The sequence below is a fragment of the Chanos chanos genome, chromosome 2 (assembly GCF_902362185.1).
Source record: "Chanos chanos chromosome 2, fChaCha1.1, whole genome shotgun sequence".
NCBI lineage: Eukaryota > Metazoa > Chordata > Actinopteri > Gonorynchiformes > Chanidae > Chanos > Chanos chanos.
In genome coordinates this window covers 4,781,439-4,799,034 of record NC_044496.1, presented here as the reverse complement: position 1 = coordinate 4,799,034, position 17,596 = coordinate 4,781,439, and the positions used below count along the sequence as shown (strand labels likewise).

General features: G+C 40.8%; 2 protein-coding genes across 3 annotated transcripts; both read left to right on the top strand.

Moving 5' to 3' along the window:
- The first annotated feature begins 2,199 nt into the window (after positions 1-2,199).
- Positions 2,200-8,112, top strand: lsm14ab (LSM14A mRNA processing body assembly factor b). Of its 2 annotated transcripts, none has more exons than XM_030764940.1 (11): positions 2,200-2,493; positions 3,585-3,748; positions 3,894-4,038; positions 4,361-4,474; positions 5,133-5,300; positions 5,558-5,638; positions 5,802-5,978; positions 6,306-6,477; positions 7,369-7,404; positions 7,551-7,797; positions 7,929-8,112. In XM_030764940.1, exons 1-11 carry the CDS (start codon positions 2,373-2,375, stop codon positions 7,950-7,952), a joined length of 1,449 nt encoding a protein of 482 aa, XP_030620800.1. In that variant the 5' UTR covers positions 2,200-2,372; the 3' UTR covers positions 7,953-8,112. The 2 variants fall into 2 exon arrangements, with proteins under 2 accessions (XP_030620800.1, XP_030620799.1); XM_030764939.1 differs by having other exon boundaries at positions 5,555-5,638.
- A 4,323-nt stretch (positions 8,113-12,435) lies between these two features.
- On the top strand, positions 12,436-14,643 carry ss18l2 (ss18, like 2). Its single transcript, XM_030766654.1, has 4 exons — positions 12,436-12,715; positions 13,117-13,193; positions 13,542-13,623; positions 14,526-14,643. Exons 1-4 carry the CDS (start codon positions 12,581-12,583, stop codon positions 14,616-14,618), a joined length of 387 nt encoding a protein of 128 aa, XP_030622514.1. The 5' UTR covers positions 12,436-12,580; the 3' UTR covers positions 14,619-14,643.
- Positions 14,644-17,596: the final 2,953 nt, after the last annotated feature.

Here is a 17,596-nt window from a genome sequence, read left to right as displayed (position 1 = left end):
CTTTGATGTGAGATCGCTGTCTAAATTGCTCTGGAGGCCAATGCGCAGTCGTGTTACTATGCATTGTGGGAATGAGTCTGACGTCAGAGCGCCAATTCTTCAAATGTGTCTTGTTTTGTGTGTGTATGTTGACAACCCGATGTTATTGTAGAACATCTTAATGAAAAGGACATGTTATGGAGGATAATTGCATATCGCCGTTACGCTGACTCCTTAATACTGTTACCAATTGTCTCCTGATGTAATAACATCGAATAATGTGTCGCGACTTCAGAAGAACTTAAGTCACAATCCTTTTGTCAACAAAAGCTGCAGTTTTAGTTTCACATTCATGTTAGGAGCGTACACGCGAATAGTACATGATGTGCCTTGCAGTGATATGTCGTTAAACACGATCAGTTAGAAATACCCATGTTTTTGTAGGCATTCTAGTAAACCATTTTAACGTAACGCACAAGTGGCATTCTTTAATCAAGTAAAGCCATGTAAACCGATTATATCAATGGACGTTATCCGTAACCTAGTCGGACACTAAAGAGCAGTACAGCTCGTAGAGGAATTATAGACATCGAAGTGATCTGATCATGTATGTTTACTTGAAATGTAGTGCTACTGCAAGAAAGCACTTAGATGACACCTTATAATGATTCACCACGGGTTTTTTCTTTAGGACAGCTTGATTTTCCTCTCCCCGACTACTGTACGTGGGAACTGCAATCTAATTTCTGTTTCATTTTCATCATTCTTAGAATATTACCTGTCACTGAAAGACGTAAACACATCTCATATATTTATTTGGAGAGATTGGACAGCCATTAATAACTCATAGATATTTACAATCATTTCAACAACCCAGAAAACGCATTTTAACAACCATTTTTTTCTGAGCAGTAAATATACTGAGTTACACTGAAAGGGGTATGTGATTTAGTTTGAATTAACACACTGAGATGTGTATGTGCATTCACACTCCATAACAATACCTATTTTTTTCTTTGGTTTCTGTTGCAGATACTGCGTGATGCAATCCACATAATAAATGACAGATTGTGACCAAGCAAAAACTATAGCATTCTACTTCTGCCAGAACATAGTGTAAACATACACTGTGATTCATACCCTGTCTGGCCAGCAGGGCAGAGCACTGAGCTCAGTCTCTGTGTTGCTGTTCTGGTCATACTACTTCTCTACACACACACACACACACACACACTCACACACAGTTTTACATCACATGTGTGTTTGTGGGGAGGGGGCATGCATTTCACAGAACTTTGATAAAGGAACCTAAACTACCACCTATATTGGAATCTAGCTGAAACTGCTCTCATTACTCTTGCTCTGGTTTGTAAGTGAATAGGTCTCGGCCTCAGTGTACTATTTCAAAACATAACTGAGAAGAAAGACACCTGTGCTCAAGACTGAGATGTACGACTTTATATGATTAACTACACTTTAATGATAAGTAAGTAGTTTTTTTATGAGATTGAACACTTACTAAATCCCATATTTTAGTGAGCTCTGTCTGATCATAGCAATGTTTCAGATACCCAGTAAGGAGCCTCTGTAGCCTATACTCTGCTAAATATGTAACCAGCTTCATGACTGCATTTCCATTACTACATACTGTAGTAATTTTTGTTTGTTTCGAATGTACAAATGACATTTCAGCCATTGCTTTTTGCCCAACTGGATGATGTCAAAACTATTTTTGACTATGAGTGAATTATTTAATAAAATATATTTTATTTCTGGACCTGTGTTAATTTGAGTGTTTCTGTCCCCTGACATTAAACTAAAATAATAGTAAGAACAATGACAACAACAATAGTACTACTATTACTACTACTACTACTACTACTACTACTACCAATGATAATAATAATACAAAATATAAATAATAATAATAATAATAATAATACTGCATACTTCTCATGCAGACTTTGCACGGCTCTCATGATTGACATCCTACACTCACGCCTTGGATTTTGGATCAGTAATGGTTTGCGGTGAAAGAGAGGATATAGGGCAGAGTGTAAGCAGAGTGTAAGATGTAAGAGAGAGAGAGAGAGAGAGAGAGAGAGAGAGAGAGTGACGTGAACCCTGTCTTATGAAATCTCAGAATATATCGCGAGATTTGTGCATTTAGAACAACTTCCCAACATCCTTTACGTCTTCTGCGAAGGAGGAAAATGAAAACGGCCATGTCGTGGTAACACCTCTAGTGGGAGAACGAACGACAACACCGTTGCAGAGTTTTGAAAACGAACGTGAAGGAACGAACGGGAGACTGCTGTGCACATTCGGAGGAACATTTCAGAGCGAACCTCATAGTATTGGCAACCCAGAGCTCCACAACATTAAGAGACAAAATGAGTGGAGGGACGCCTTATATCGGCAGCAAAATTAGCCTCATTTCGAAGGCCGAAATCCGATATGAAGGGATATTATACACTATTGACACCGAAAACTCAACTGTTGCACTGGCAAAAGGTTATTTACTGATCGAATTTTTATCTGTTGCCGCGTTTTTGCTGTACATTTAATGTTTGCCATTACATCTGTGCAGTTTGTCAAGCTAGACAGATATTTTAATAAACTTGGCAGATTGTATGAAGAGGCTAGGATAACAATTGGACGAGCACGGTTAGCTAGCATAGCTCACGAGCCGTTTTGCAACGTTGTTAACAAATTAACAGTGCATCTTGGGGTGCACTTTATCCTGTAAAGCCGGCAAATATATATACCGCACTGCATCTCGGACGACAAGATCACTGTCAATTAGTTGCTTAATTGATTATCCCTAAATTATTGCAATAGGTCTGTTTGGTAACAAAGTTAACTAACCTAGATAGCTAACCAGCTCACAGAGTTGGTGAACTTGCTTGCAACTTGGTAAAGCGCTACTAGCTATATGCTAATGCTTGTAAGCTAGCTTGCCTATTTGTATACATTGCTTAAACGTTTGTGGAGTCCGGGACACCCTATCTAATTCGAATGTGCGAGCAATGAGCGCCACTTAAAGATAACTGCGCTGTAGTAATTTACTATTTGTGGTATGATTGGTATTATGTTAGTCAGAAAAGCCAAATCGTACAGCGGACGCTCAATCTGAAGCGTGTTACATCGCTATTCTAGCATGCGCTGTTTCTTCTTTGTTGACTCTTTTTTTCCCTACAGCAAAGTCTCGGTTAACGGTCGTGGTCACTGGCCGTATCTGATCGTATGCCGAACTAGTGTTATGTCTGATATAGATGTAAAACGGTACAGCTTGAAGTAGGCTTTCGATGAACCATTGTTAACGGTTAGAAAATAAGTAACAGTTTGCACAATTTAACGTATATTTCGTACTTGCTTCCATATGGTACTTTGCTTTGGGAATTTGAATGTAGAAAGTATTTAACCACGTCGGGCTTTTCATGTTCTCTCATCAGCGTTTAGGCAGCGTATAAGCCACAGTCTGTGGGGTTTTATTTGGCAGTCCTTTGTATTGATGAAGATACAATGAGAAGTGTTGGCGCTGATTCATGTGTTGTTGTTTTTCCCCCCCCCCCTACGCTGTCCCGAAACTTCTGATCTATTAGTCCGCTCGTTTGGCACTGAGGACCGTCCTACGGACCGGCCAATTCCACCCAGAGATGAAGTCTTTGAGTACATTATTTTTAGAGGGAGTGACATCAAAGACTTAACTGTCTGTGAACCTCCCAAACCCACTTGTTCTTTGCCCCAGGACCCTGCTATTGTTCAGGTAAGCCAACCTTTGGTCCCTGTACGAGTCTGTTGTTGCCTGTTGTATGGAAGTATCGTTTGACCGTATGTTTGCCTTCTTGTGGTATCATTGAATACTTTTGATTTTGACTGAGGGAAAAAAAAAACACCTTTCTTTTTGCCAGTCTTCTCTTGGATCTGCCCCTCCTACAGCAGCGTCATTCCAGTCTGTAGGTCCGTATGCACCCTTCAGCAGGGCACCTGTTCCCCCATACAACCAATTCAGCTCCAGCTCTCTGGTAACCCAGCCTTTTGGAGGAGTCAGCGGAGGTGAGTCAGTGCTGCCCGCCAATCAGTTTAGGTTTGCAAAGGCGCTGCCAGATGCAAATGAACCAGTTAGCATTTGTATTGATTGGGCAGTAGTACAGTAACATAAAACACTAGACAGCTATGTCGAATGGCTCATTGGGTTGTTATCTAAAAGCACAGGCGTGTCATTTTTTTCTCAACTTCCCCCCCCCCCCCCCTTTAATTGTGTTCTGCAGTCTTAAGGGGCCAGACACAAGGTGTATTTTCAGGACGGGATCCCTGTGTGTGTGTGTGTGATGTCATAATGCCCACACCTTGAATTATGCTATTCCTCTCCATACAGGAAGCTCAGGGCCCTCCTTTGGTAGTGATCCATCTGTACCTCTATCCCAGAACAGTGCAATTAGGACTGCTTTCCCCTCTGACACTGTCTCACTGAATTCACACGTAACCGAAGGTAACAACTTCAAAGGAAGCCAGTGCCGTTCGTGTTCAGTACCTCCAGTGTGTCGCCTATCTTTCTGAGATGGCTTTTATATAGCTCCTTATCTTACACGAGCAGTTTTTCCATGTGTGCTGATATGCTCCATCACCATCCTCTCGTATTTGTACCTACACTTGGGTCAGCATTGTACAGTGCTGACGCCATTTGCGGTGCAGTTTATGGTGCTGTTGTTAGGCCTGGGTTTAAAGTCAATCCCATGAGACTTGGTATTGCTTGGTAAGAGCACAGGTTATGTGGACAGCTTGCACCATTGTTCTTGGATTAATATACAAATTCTGCATATAGGCTGCAGCTGGCGTTAATGCAGCGAGGATGTTCTGCTGCTACAAGCGTTTTATTTATTTTATTTTTTAATTTTTTTTTTATGTGCCATTTTGTAGCATTTCTCAGTGAATTTCAAAGCTTGGATTTTTTTTTTTTTTTTTAATTCTGGAGTATTATGCTCTGAATGGTCAATTAGCATTGGTTAGCGCCTTTGAATAAAGATGTGGCTGTCTTAATCTGCATAATATTTTCCCAAGCAAATTACGTGCTTTTTTGCAAATTGATATCCACCTTTGGGGACCTGTGATACGGTATTACTTTTTTAAACTTTTGACGCGTTCTGCAGGTCGGTCTAGTCCCCAGTTGGACCCTCTGAGGAAAAGCCCTACCCTGGAACAGGCGGTGCAGACGACACCTTTGGCTGCACCAGCTGCTCCAGTTTCGGTGGGCTCCAGAAGCCCTGGGTCGGCCAAAGCCAATCAAAAGCCTGCTGACAGAGTGGAGCAAAGAAGAGGTCAGTCTCAGCACCCCCAGAACTAGTGAAGTCCTCATCTTCACCTGCTACCATTTACACAGCTATAACGATTCCTGCTTTTTGATTGGTCATTTACATCTCTGTTTAATCATGTGACTCCAAGAGACTGTTATATACAGTGTTGTTTATAGGAAAGAAATGGGTTTCGAGTTTATGCTGAATTATTCGTTGTCTGATTCGTAGCTCATTTGTAGCCATGTGAAGTACAACACACTCATCTAGACTTTTCTCAGCAGCTCCTGACGCACAGAAGAGCACTCAAGCTGACGCAGATCAAGCAAAGAACGAAAGCCGGGATGCCAATAAACGCCCAGCCGGTTAGTCCCCTCCTTTCCCTCTCATCTTTAAGACACACGACACCTTTAACTGTCTGACTTCATCAAAAAGAGTCATGTTGTAAAATAACCCAGCTGGCTTTAGTCTAGTTGTGTGACTGTTTGGATCGACCTGGTGACTCCAGCTCTTGTTGTGTTTCTTCAGTGGGTGCTCCCGTTATACGGAGGGGCCGTGGAGGTGGACACCGCGGGCGTGGCCGCTTCACTGTGCGCAGGGACGGGCCCATGAAGTTTGAGAAAGACTTTGACTTCGAAAGCGCAAACGCTCAGTTCAACAAGGAGGAGATTGACCGAGAGTTTCAGAGCAAACTCAAACTGAAAGGTATTGACTGTGAAACACAGTGTTACCTCATCAACAGCACGCCTCAGCATTCGCTTCAAAATCCGTTAGTGCAGTACTACCAGTGATTTGACAGGCGATTGGATGAGCTTAAGATTTTACAGAATGTGGGCGTCGCCCACAAAGCAGGATTTCTCAGTTAGCGAGATAGCATGAGCCAAAAGTCAGTACTGTCCAGCTGGAATGATCCAAAGCTGCCCCCTCCGATAGCCAAATATTTCCTTTGGTTTAGTGTGACTTGCGGTCAGGGCTTTAGTGCATTCGATCCTGGACTTGACCGATATGTGTGACCAAATTTGTTATACTCAGATGAGAAGGCTGAGAAACCAGAAAAGACCCTGAACGGAGAGGACAAAGGAGACTCGGGGGTGGAAACGCAGAATAGTGAAGGCAATGCTGATGAAGAGGATCCACTGGGACCCAACTGCTACTATGACAAATCCAAGTCTTTCTTTGATAACATTTCCTGTGAGGACAGCAGGTATACTTCACGTTCTCTCTCTACCAAATAAAACCGATGAACGATCTTTGTCGGTTCCCTTCCCGACACGCTGGTTTTCGTCCTTGACGGATGCCTGTCAGTTGTCCATCACTGAGCCGCTGTCCCACTCTTAAACACTCATTAGAGAGTTAACCCGTTAAGGCCGGATGCAAACGTTTGTGTGTGATCCCTGTTCAGACCGGGTGTGACGTTTACCTGTTCCTCCATTTAGAGCCGAACGCGATGCGAGCGTGTTTTACATGATGTCATCGTTTTCAGGACCCGTGAACGATGAAATGCGTTATGATTCGCTGAAATACACGTGGGGAAGGCGAAATGCTTTGTTTGGTTTTTTTTCAGCATGAAATGCTTTGTTTGTTTTGCATCAATGTCACTCCCCCTCGCTCAGGTCGTCAGTCATTGTCACTATCTGAAGCGCAACTTTAGAAACGGCTAAGATGGACTGAGAGTGCGTAATAAAAACAAAGCATTTCACCTTCCCCACGTGTGTTTCAGCGAATCACAATACATCTCATCGGTCACGGGGCTTGAAAACGACGACATCATCTAAAACGCGCTCACGTCGCATCCGGCTCTATAAAGGCAGAAGCATGCAGACGTCATACCCGATCTTAAAAGGTTACAATGGGGAAATGTTTGAAATTTAACCATTCAGAAATGTGTTCACACAAACTAGTACTGTCATGATCATTATGTGCTTTCAGTGTTACCAACCAAGTATTACTGCAACTCACAATATATGGTGTGTTTTGCACCATCTGTGGTATGGTGGGACTTTGACAGTAACATGTACAACCTAAAGGAGGTTCCTATGTTGAACTGATGCATCTAAGCAGTCTTAGTTAATCTGTCTGTCTTTTTTCGAACCAGGAAAGCTTCAGACAGGTCTGGAGGTTCGTTTGGCAGGTACGCTGACACTGTTTATTATCCCTGCTTGATGCTGTTTGGTGAAAATGATTTTTGGATTGTTGGTGTACCCTCTGGCTGATGTGGATTGGCGGTGATCGTTGTTGCCTGTTGCTTTATTGGAACGCGTTTGTGTGTTGTCTCAGGGAGCGCAGACAGACTTGGGCAGAGGAGAGACGGATGAATGCGGAGACCTTTGGCATCCCTCTGAGGCATAACCGCGGACGCGGGGGCTTCCGGGGCAGGGGCGGCATGGGATTCCGCGGGGGCCGTGGACGCGGAGCCAGTAGAGGGTCTTTCGGGCCCCCCCGCGGCCCCGGCGCCGGGACTGGCTTCAGAGGAGGATTCCGAGGAGGTCGGGGGGGCAGAGAATTTTCCGAATTCGAATACAGGGTAAGCCGTTCTTGAAAATGTGTTTCATGGAAAAGCTGTTTGTTTACCGAAAAATGGTTTGTTTTGGTTATATTAATAAAACATATTTTGGATTTGTGTGTTTTCTCTTGCAAATGTTTGCTTTTCTCTAGAACGACAATAAAGTGGCTGCATAATGGAACTGGAGAACATTGAATCAAAGCTCTCGATGGTCCAGAAATAAGATTCGCTTTCAACTCCTGACACACAAAAAAAGAAGACAGTACTTTGTCTCTCTCTCTGACACCAGCACCGGGGACAGACTGATCCACTTCAACAGGCGAATGCAGCTTCTTGTTTTTTCCATTTCTCCTTTTTTAAAAAACAAAAGAAAAGAAAAGAAAAAAAAACCTAAACAAATGGTAAAACAAAAAAAAATGTTTTTTGAAAAAAAAAAAAAAAAAAGTTTGATCCTTGTTTGATATATCGATATATATATATATATTCACTGATGAATGAGAGACCTTGTGTTGATACACCGTACTTCAGTGGAATTATTCAGTATTTTTGCATCAATATTTTAGCTCCTTTCTTAATAATAATAATAATAATAAAAAAATGGTATTTGATAATGTCCTGTTAGTTGTACAAATGTATGCAGAATCCCGCCAATACTGTGAGTACTTACCACTGAAATAGCTTTATTTTTTGGATATATCTTGTAATGTGTCTTAGAAAGCACCAAAACTCTCTAGAGCTTCTTAGAGTGTCAGTATAAAGAGCTTTCCCTTTGCTGCCCCCTTCAGCGTGTATCTCGGTAACTTTTTATGGCAATAGTCTGTCCCGCATAGGTAAATGTGCGCCCCCCCCCCCAGAGAGCCCCACGCACTGTTCTGCTCCAGATACAGTCAGTCCCGCATAGGTAAATGTGCCCCCCCCCCCCCCCCCCCAGAGAGCCCCAAGCACTGTTCTGCTCCAGATACAGTCAGTCCCGCATAGGTAAATGTGCGCCCCCCCCCCCCCCCCCCCCCAAAAGAGAGCCCCACGCACTGTTCTGCTCCAGATACAGTCAGTCCTGCATAGGTAAATGTCCCCCCCCCCCCCCCCAGAGAGCCCCACGCACTGTTCTGCTCCAGATACAGTCAGTCCCGTATAGGTAAATGTGCGCCCCCCCCCCTCAGAGAGCCCCACACACTGTTCTGCTCCAGATACAGTCAGTCCCGCATAGGTAAATGTGCGCCCCCCTCCTCAGAGAGCCCCACACACTGTTCTCCTCCAGATACAGTGTGGTGAAGGAGTAGTCTCCTCTTTATGCTTTATTTTTTTTAGATCGATCATGTTTTGTTTTTGATATTGCAGTGGATATGTTTTGGGGGGGGTGGCGGGCAGAATTCCGTACTCTGATTTTTGTTTTGTAAGGAAATTTTGGTGCACAGAGCCCCCCCCCCCCACAAAAAAACAAAAACACAGCCCAATTTTATAGTGGTTTTCTCTCCAGATATGGCTATGGTAAAAGGAACAGGTCAAAACACTCAAATATCGGAGTATTGTCAAGTTCTTCAGTCCATTTATAAGCCCTTTCAGAGTATTGAAAATTGAATGTATTTGGTATGTCAGCTTTTCTTGTAGTTTGTGTTCATTTGAGTTCCATTTAATTTCTTTTAATACACTGATGACCAGACGTTTTCTTTTCCATGATTGTGAAGTGAAACAGTGATGGGTCACGTACATCAAATTTTTAAAAAATTTTTTTTTTTTTTTTTGCTTTTGGTCAGTTGAGTGCCAGTAACTGTTGCCTTTGACAAAATTTAGTGATGTCATGTTTGTCATTCTTCCATAGGGCTCTCGTAGACAAACCAAGCTGACCCAGCGTAACTGATGCGTCATCTTTAGCGATGCTTTGTATTGCCATTCAGATTGAGCCCCTATATTTCAGGCAGAAATCAAAAGGTGTTTATGAATGATCTTACAATTGCCATTTGAAGCCAAGTTTCTTCAGGGAAGGTATAGCACACCCTTTAATAAGAGAGAGCGCATCAATGAGAAAAGACACGCAAACACACACACACACACACACACAAAAACAGAAAATACTTCAAATATGTTCAGTTGCACTTTATAGAATTTATAGAAAAATGAAGCTGAGGTGTTGAGTCGTGTCGATCCATTTTTACAACAATTCTTGTGCACATAAACTATTTTTTCACTCTAACATTGCTGCAACACCAGATTTATCCTTTTTAAGTCGTCTTGAAAAACATTAGGTAGGAATAGCAAAAGCAAGGAGGACCCAGCATAGAGGCTGGTCTGTGTATTTTCAGTCATGCTAATGATTTGTGCTTTTGATAAATGTCGATTGTTTGGATGTTGAGGTATTTTTTCCTATGGCAGGTTAGATCACTGTTCTCACTAAGTTTCTTAATCTGCTTTACTGTACTGCTGTGCTGTGAATCAGGCCTGAGTGTGTTAAAGTGCATAGCTGCGTTTCCATAGCAGGTTTCCTATTTATGGCAGGTTTTGGCTGACTTTAACATTCAGCTTTCCCCACTCAGTCCAGTGGCATTGATACTGACCCCAAAAATATAAATAATATGTATATACTGAAGCACTTCCAGAATAATTGCTCTCCATGTCTAACTGAGCAGTAAATTGTAAAGAGTCTGGAAGTCTCCTAAAAAAAAAATACAAATTATTTTGGACTTTGTTAGCAGAGTTAGTCTTGAAATGTTAAGAATGAATATTGTAAAAAATGGTGCTGTGTTGCTTTAACTGAGACGCATTTGACTGCCTGCCTATGTGGGTTGTGAAGATCTGAGAGGGGAGAGATAGTGAGATAAAGGTACTTTTTCTGGAGTAAAAGTTATTGTAGGTAGGTAAGATCCACGTTGCTCCATAGCTATGACTGGGTATGGATTCTGGCGTGAACACACAAGAGTTTCTGGTCTTAAACCAAAAAAAAACATAAACAAAGGAAAGGTCACATTCTCTAGCTCCATGTCTCCATGCTCACACAGAGCGGAATGGATTGTGTGAGCCTGTAGATAAAACTTAGATCGACTTTGAAAAGACGGAGGTCAAAGTGTTAGAGATGGTATGACATGCTTTTTTACAGAAAAAAGCCCTTTTAAGATGATCTCTGCATTTATTCTAATGTTCAAGGTGTTTTGCTTTTTTGATGCTCTTTATAATTTTTTTTTTTTATGTATATATATATATTTTTTGGGGGGACTTTACTGAAATGCTGTTAAGGTCCAGCATTAGGGAGGGTTTTCGTTTGTTTATTTCTTTTTTGTTTTTTTGGTCTTGTCTATTGAAATAGATTGTCAGATTGTGATTGGATGTGTAAGCTTTTTTTTTTTTTTTAATCTGTATGAAGATGTGAAATAAAGGGATACAAAGACTGGATTGGCTTTTTGATGTGGTAGCAAGGATTCAAGGATTCAGTAACAACACTCATTTAAGATTGACTTTTTTTTTTTTTTTTGGTTTTCCCTAGACTGTACTTTTGTTCTCAATTAAGCACAGAGATGAATGGGATCCTTAAGGCGCCAACAACTCCCAAAAACAGCTTATATGATAGTAGCTTCTGTTCTGACAGCACTACACGCTGAGAGTCCCCATACTTGTCAGATGTCATTGAAAGGAAAGGCAGCTAGTGAAATGTTTGGTGTGCAGAGATGACTTGACGCTCAGAACACTGCATGTTCTTTATTCACTTGTGCTGAATCACAAAACCCTTAACACTGAGCAGCACCGCATCTCCCAGGGGTGCAAAATCCAAAACATTAGCAATAACAGCGTTGTTGTTTTAAAGATCTCTGGTGGTTCTGTTTTGTTTTGTTTTGTTTTTATTGACAAGTGTACATAATTCCAGAAAGTACTTGTGAGGGGTCTGTCGTTTTCTTTCTTCTCCGTCTGTCTGGAAGGATTAGCAGATATTTTGTGTCTGATCTAAAGCATATGTACAGCATGGGTGTATTTACAGTGGTGCCTCAGACCACGGGCAGACTGAGGTTTTTATTCAAATGAGAATAAACTCTTGTTCATTATGTTTGTGTCTGTGTCTGTTTTTTGTTTTTGTTTTGTTTTGGGTTTTTTTTCCCTTTAAGTATACGCGTACACTAAGAATTACTTTTACAGTCAACACTGTAACGTGACAGATTCTGCAGAGATCGTGCTCCGAGTAGCAGACTTTGATTAATTTGCTACTTGTGACTCTCAGACTGATTATAAGGATTTTTTTTTTTCTGCAGAATGCAAAACTATTTATTTACACGAATCTGGCTCCCTGCTATTTCTGGGATGAGGCAACGGGCAGATGTAATTCCAGAGGATATTGAACGACTTGCTCTCTTCATCCTGTATTAGGCGACTTTACTATTTCCCGAATACCAAACACATTTTTATTTAAAAAAAAGCAAAATCCACTCCGGAGCTGCGTCACAACCGTAGTTTTAGTTCATCAATGTGCAAAAATGATCAGGTTTGTTATCCTTACTTTATAAATGATAAAACCTGGAGCTTTGACCTGGGCTTCGGGAAGTGTCTACACACGAGTACTTGACATTCCAGTCCAGAAGGCGGCAGTAATGTATTTTTAAAACTACATCCAAGGGAAACAGCAGTTCCGCCAAAACATGAACTAACATTCAGCGTTCGATATGTAGACAATAAGAAGAGGTCTTTCATTTACCAGTGTCTCAAATTGTAACGCGTATCATTTCTTATCATGCATTTTCGACCGTCGTGATGATTCGCTCTCAGCTAACAAGTAACTGTCGTCGTCAGTTCGCTTTAAAAATGGCATGTAGTTAGCTGAAATATAATGGTTTACTTTCCACCGGTGACCGCTAATGTTTCTAATGTAAGTTACGTGAAATCTGGAGGCAAAATGTCAGTTGTTTTTGTACCTAAAAGGCAACGCGGGAAAGCACAGATTAACCAAGAAATCATTCAGAGAGTAAGTAGCTGCGTTTTATCATCCAGGCACAACAGAATTATTCTGCTATTTGTTTAGTTTCATTTTCAAGTTTGCCTTTCTCATCGTGTTTGATATCACCCACATCTTTTTTAACCACACCTAAGTATTTACTTAAACTGCTCACTTAACCACAATTTGTATTGTATAACAGGATAATTCTTCGATGCTTTAATGTGAAAGAATAAAGTTACCCACTGAAACAAAGATGTAACAACAAACTTGCACGTGGTTGTATATTTACATCTTGTCGAGCGCGACGAAATTTGACATAAAGACTGAACGCGGAATTAGGGGTTTTATGCTAGAAAGGACGATGACTGGGCCTCTACGCATTATCTAGTTGTCACAACCTAACTGATTCATATTGGTCTCCCAAACAGTTATTGGACGAAAACGATCAGCTGGTGAGATGCATAACGGAGTATATGCAGAAAGGTCGGGCGACTGAATGTGTGCAGTAAGTAGCGCCATGCTATGTGGTTTGCTTTGCATATCTACAAGGAACATTACATACCCTATGAAAACAGACCTCGCGTATCCATAACAATGTTTTGAATTTCTGTGGCTCGACACAAAAGCTTACATTTCAGTTTTTTTCCAGATTTTTTCGTCACTGATGAAAATAGTAGGCTAGCTAAAAAAAAAAAAAAAAGTTACAGAGACACATTTCAAACTGTACGCATGTCAGGTTTCCTTAATCCATAAAACATCCCATAGCTAAACAGAGGAGCATTTGGCACAGTTTCTGTTGCTGGCCAAGACAGTCACAAGGTTTTCTTACATTCTCATTTACTCCATTTGACAGGTATCAGCAAATTCTGCACCGAAATATTGTGTATTTAGGAACCATAGCAGATGCCAGCCCAGATCTGACTAGTGTCACAAACGTGAGTATGACACCCCCCCCCCCCCCCCCCCCCCCCCCCCAAAAGAAAATAGACACAATAGAGCTCTAAGAAACTGACCCTTTAAACACTGAATCTGGACACTGTCAGTGGAGTCTGTGAGCCTCATATTAGAGAACAAAACTCAAAACGGGCACATCCATTCTAACAGTAATCTATATCTTTACCCTACCAAGGCTTGTCTGGTATTGATTATCTATATAAAGTGACAATTTCAGTGTGCGGTTAATTCCGTCAGTTTTTTTCCCAGTCCTGTTCGCGGAGGCCCGTAGCTCCACACACTCTGCCTTGGTGTGACCTAATCAGGGTAGTTAGGTGATGTGGTGAAGAAGGGGTGAAGTCTAAAACGGGCAGAACTTAGACTTCAGGAGCAGGGTTTGGTATCCCTGATCTATCTGAGGAAATCTGTTTATTTCCCATTATGAGTTTGTTCGACTCCAAGCCTGTTCAGTGTCAAGAATTGGAGAGCATTTGCCCTGAGGCAGGAGCTTTGGGTCTAGTTTTTTATTTGTCATGTGAACAAACTTGTCGTTTCGGTGACATATGTCAAGTAAAGCATGGGAAAAACAGTCTTTAATGAGTGCTGTGACAAGTTTCTGATCAGTTGTGTGACTGTCCAGTATTATGTTTGTACACTGAAACAGTTTGTAAATAGTTGTGCACAGATGCATCAAGTTTAATTCAGATTTAAGCCCGAACAAAGTTACACCAAAGAAAAAAGAAGCTACTCTCTCACTTTTCTGTTCATTGTTCATTTGCAGTTACACACTTTCTCATTCATTCTCTCAAGGTCTCTTAGATGAGTTTCTAATTCTTATCAGCTCAGTTTCTAGTCTGCTTTGTGCACGAGTTTAAATTCGTTCTTTCTCTCTCTCTGTTGGCAGGCTGCTTCTGAGAACAGCGTCACAACAGCGGCGGTGACAGTGAACGGAGTCAACAGTGACTCTACAAATCCACACAGTCATGGTGGTCTATGACTGTCTGCAGCACTCATTTAGAATACTGACATTTTCTCATTGTGTATAACATGTGTATCTGTATCTCTTTGTTTAATAAAGGTGACTGCAGAATGTTTGCTTGTCCATTTCTCATTTCAGAATCGTGGACCATTACACCTTGTGCAGGGACCGAGGCTGTTCATTTAAACGAAAATGATTTAAGGCCACACACACACACACTGCAGTACTCTAGAGACACCTTTAAAATCCGTGTCTCAGAGGTTAAACAAAACGGTTTGTGGGCTATCATATTACTTAGGGCTTAACTTGAAATAGGCTCCAAAATCTTGCCTAAAACAAATCGTCGATGTCGGCGGTGGGTGAGAATCTTGCGTCGGCAGGTATCTCAACTCTTGCTTTCCTCCGCAGTTTCCTCTTGCCTGCCCTCACTCTGAAGTCCACCCTCCCAAAGCCATCTCCCATGTCATTCACAAGGATTTTCCCAGAGCAAAGCAAACGTCGCCGAACACACTTGTGTACGAACCACTGAAAGAGTATCAGAGCGGAAAGAAGGAGGTCTTTCTCGTGACGTTAGGTGCCAGATAAAGGGAGGGAGAGAGTCTAGGTCAATATTTGTCGAAGACGAGGGCAGAGGGGTCTGGTGTCGGGTTGTGGGAACGTGACCTGTGGGTATTGGAATTTGAAACTCATGTCAGAACCCTGTGACACAGGTCATTGTCAAATTAGGATTAAGATTAAATATGAACCAGTCAGATTTGTGCCTTTATCCATACACTTCATCCTTTCAGCCTATCAATTCACTGTTACAGCAGTGATTCAAAAACTACATTTTGATAGAATAAATTGATTTGACTGACCCGGTGATGAAATTTAAAAAAAAAAAAAAAAACTAATAATGAAAATGGTAATATTAATTGTACATAGAGGTACTCAAACATTAACGTTTGCTCAAAATCACAAAAGTTTCTACGGATTTTGGCTTGGCTAAGCAGAATGAGAAACATTAGCAGTGCTCTTCATGACTGCAGTTGTGCGGTTAATTCCGTCAGTTTTTCCCAGACCTGCTCGCGGAGGCCCGTAGCTCCACACACTTCAGGTCTCTGCCTTGGTGTGACCTAATCAGGCTTGTTAGGTGATGTGGTGAAGGAGGTGTGGTCAGGCAGGGGTGCATTCTAAAATGGGCGGAGCTGAGACTCCAGGAGTTGTAAACCGATCAGCTACGCGACAACGCATGCGAAAACCGTAAGATCGCGTTCAGCGTTTTTCCACGAATAAACAAACTGCACGAAACGAATTGCACAGTCGTTGTATTATATATATATTTTTTTAATTTTTTGCATTGCTGGTACAGTTGGAAAGATTCAGTTGCCAGCTGCAGAGAACAATAAGCAACATAAGCCAAGCAGACCCCCCCTCCCTCCCATCCCATTAACTTCTGTCAAGGTTACATTTGCTTTTTTTTTTTCTCGTCTCCTTTTATTTTCTTTTTATTCATTTTATTTTATTTTTTGAAGCCACTAGTAAACCATTTGACACAGCTGAGAAATACTAACAGTTACAGTCCAAGGTCATTTTTTTTTCTTTTTCTTTTTTTTTTCTTTTCTTTCTTTTTTCTTTTTTTTTTTTTTTTTACAAAAAAAAAAAAAAAAAAAAAAGGCTGCAAGATTTTGGGAGATAACACAGACAGAAAGCAAACAAACTCTACATTTCTTTTTTTTTTGATTGTGCAAAGCACAGAACTATAAAAAGATATATATTTATATTTATATACAGCAAACGATTCTCTGTAAACATGGTAAGTATGTTAGTTTTCAGAAAACATGGTATCATACACACAGGCAACGTTGGCATCCGCAAACATCACAAAAAAAAAAAAGAAAGAAAAAAAAAGAAAAAGAAACATTCTGGGCATTTTAAATGCAGCCCATTGCCATAGAAACAGAACCAAAAAAATGGGCTAAAAAAACACCCCAACCTTTTTAATAATAATGTTTTTGTTTTTTAGTGTTTATAATGATGTATTTGGTAACCTTTTAAAGATATAGGGTGTAATTCAACTCTGGAGGACACAAAAAAATGTGCTTTTCACGTCTTGGGAAAAATAATGTTTTACTTAATAAGCCTATATTATGCTAACATATACAGTAATGGTATAACATGTAAGAAAAATACAAAAATAAGACTAATACTGTCAATATTTGTACAGAAATATATTTGTATTTTAAAGGAATAAACTGTTACTTTTCATTTAAGTGTTAGTGTCATTCTGAAGCAAACTGTCAATCTGAAAAAAAAAAACAAAAAGAAAAAGAAAAAACTAAAGCGAGAAAAGGGGATGAATGAGCATTTGACCATGAAAGTCTTTCCCACGAGTATTTTCAGATGTTTCTTTATTAGAACGACTAGAATCCCAGACTCCTTCGGTGAAGCACCATTCAAACCTCTGAACAACACTTTGGTTGGGAAAAAAATCCGCAAGTGCTATTAATAAACAACATGGCACATAGTTATCTACTGCTAGTATATATATATTTATAGATAGAGATATATATATAGATATATATATATTTTTTTATTTTTTTTTTCCCATTTAACTCGTCAGATGTTGAAAAAGTAGTGTATTTCTTTCAAATTACACCTCTGCAATGAATATTATATTTCTGCCGAGCCTGCTCAAAGCCTCTTAATAAAAAGAAGAAAATTATTTATAATCCTTTTTTTTTTTTCCTTTTTTTTGTTTTTTTGTGGAGTAATTTACAAGCTATGAAACAGTAGAGGAGAGCTGTAGTCTGGGCCATCTTACGCCAGATTTGGCAGTTACAGCTATTTAAACACAGTATTATCAAGGGAATGCCCTAGCATCCCGTTAGCGCCCCCCCCCCCCCCCCCCCCAACAACAAAACCTCCCTCACCCAAAATCCTCTCCGTTCACCCCTTTTTTCAGCTGCAGTAGCGATGAGTGGATGTGTGAGTGACAGCCATGCACTTGACGAAAG

What these genes read in the sequence shown, in the direction of transcription:
- ss18l2 (XM_030766654.1), top strand. Translation starts at nt 12,581, where the DNA reads ATGGTTTACTTTCCACCGGTGACCGCTAATGTTTCTAATGTAAGTTAC. An exon ending in CGGGCGACTGAATGTGTGCA is followed by an intron (nt 13,194 to 13,541) that starts GTAAGTAGCGCC and finishes TCCATTTGACAG; the next exon opens with GTATCAGCAAATTCTGCACC. An exon ending in ATCTGACTAGTGTCACAAAC is followed by an intron (nt 13,624 to 14,525) that starts GTGAGTATGACA and finishes CTCTGTTGGCAG; the next exon opens with GCTGCTTCTGAGAACAGCGT.
- lsm14ab (XM_030764939.1), top strand. Translation starts at nt 2,373, where the DNA reads ATGAGTGGAGGGACGCCTTATATCGGCAGCAAAATTAGCCTCATTTCG. An exon ending in TTTTGGAGGAGTCAGCGGAG is followed by an intron (nt 4,039 to 4,360) that starts GTGAGTCAGTGC and finishes CTCTCCATACAG; the next exon opens with GAAGCTCAGGGCCCTCCTTT. An exon ending in ATTTCCTGTGAGGACAGCAG is followed by an intron (nt 6,478 to 7,368) that starts GTATACTTCACG and finishes TTTTCGAACCAG; the next exon opens with GAAAGCTTCAGACAGGTCTG.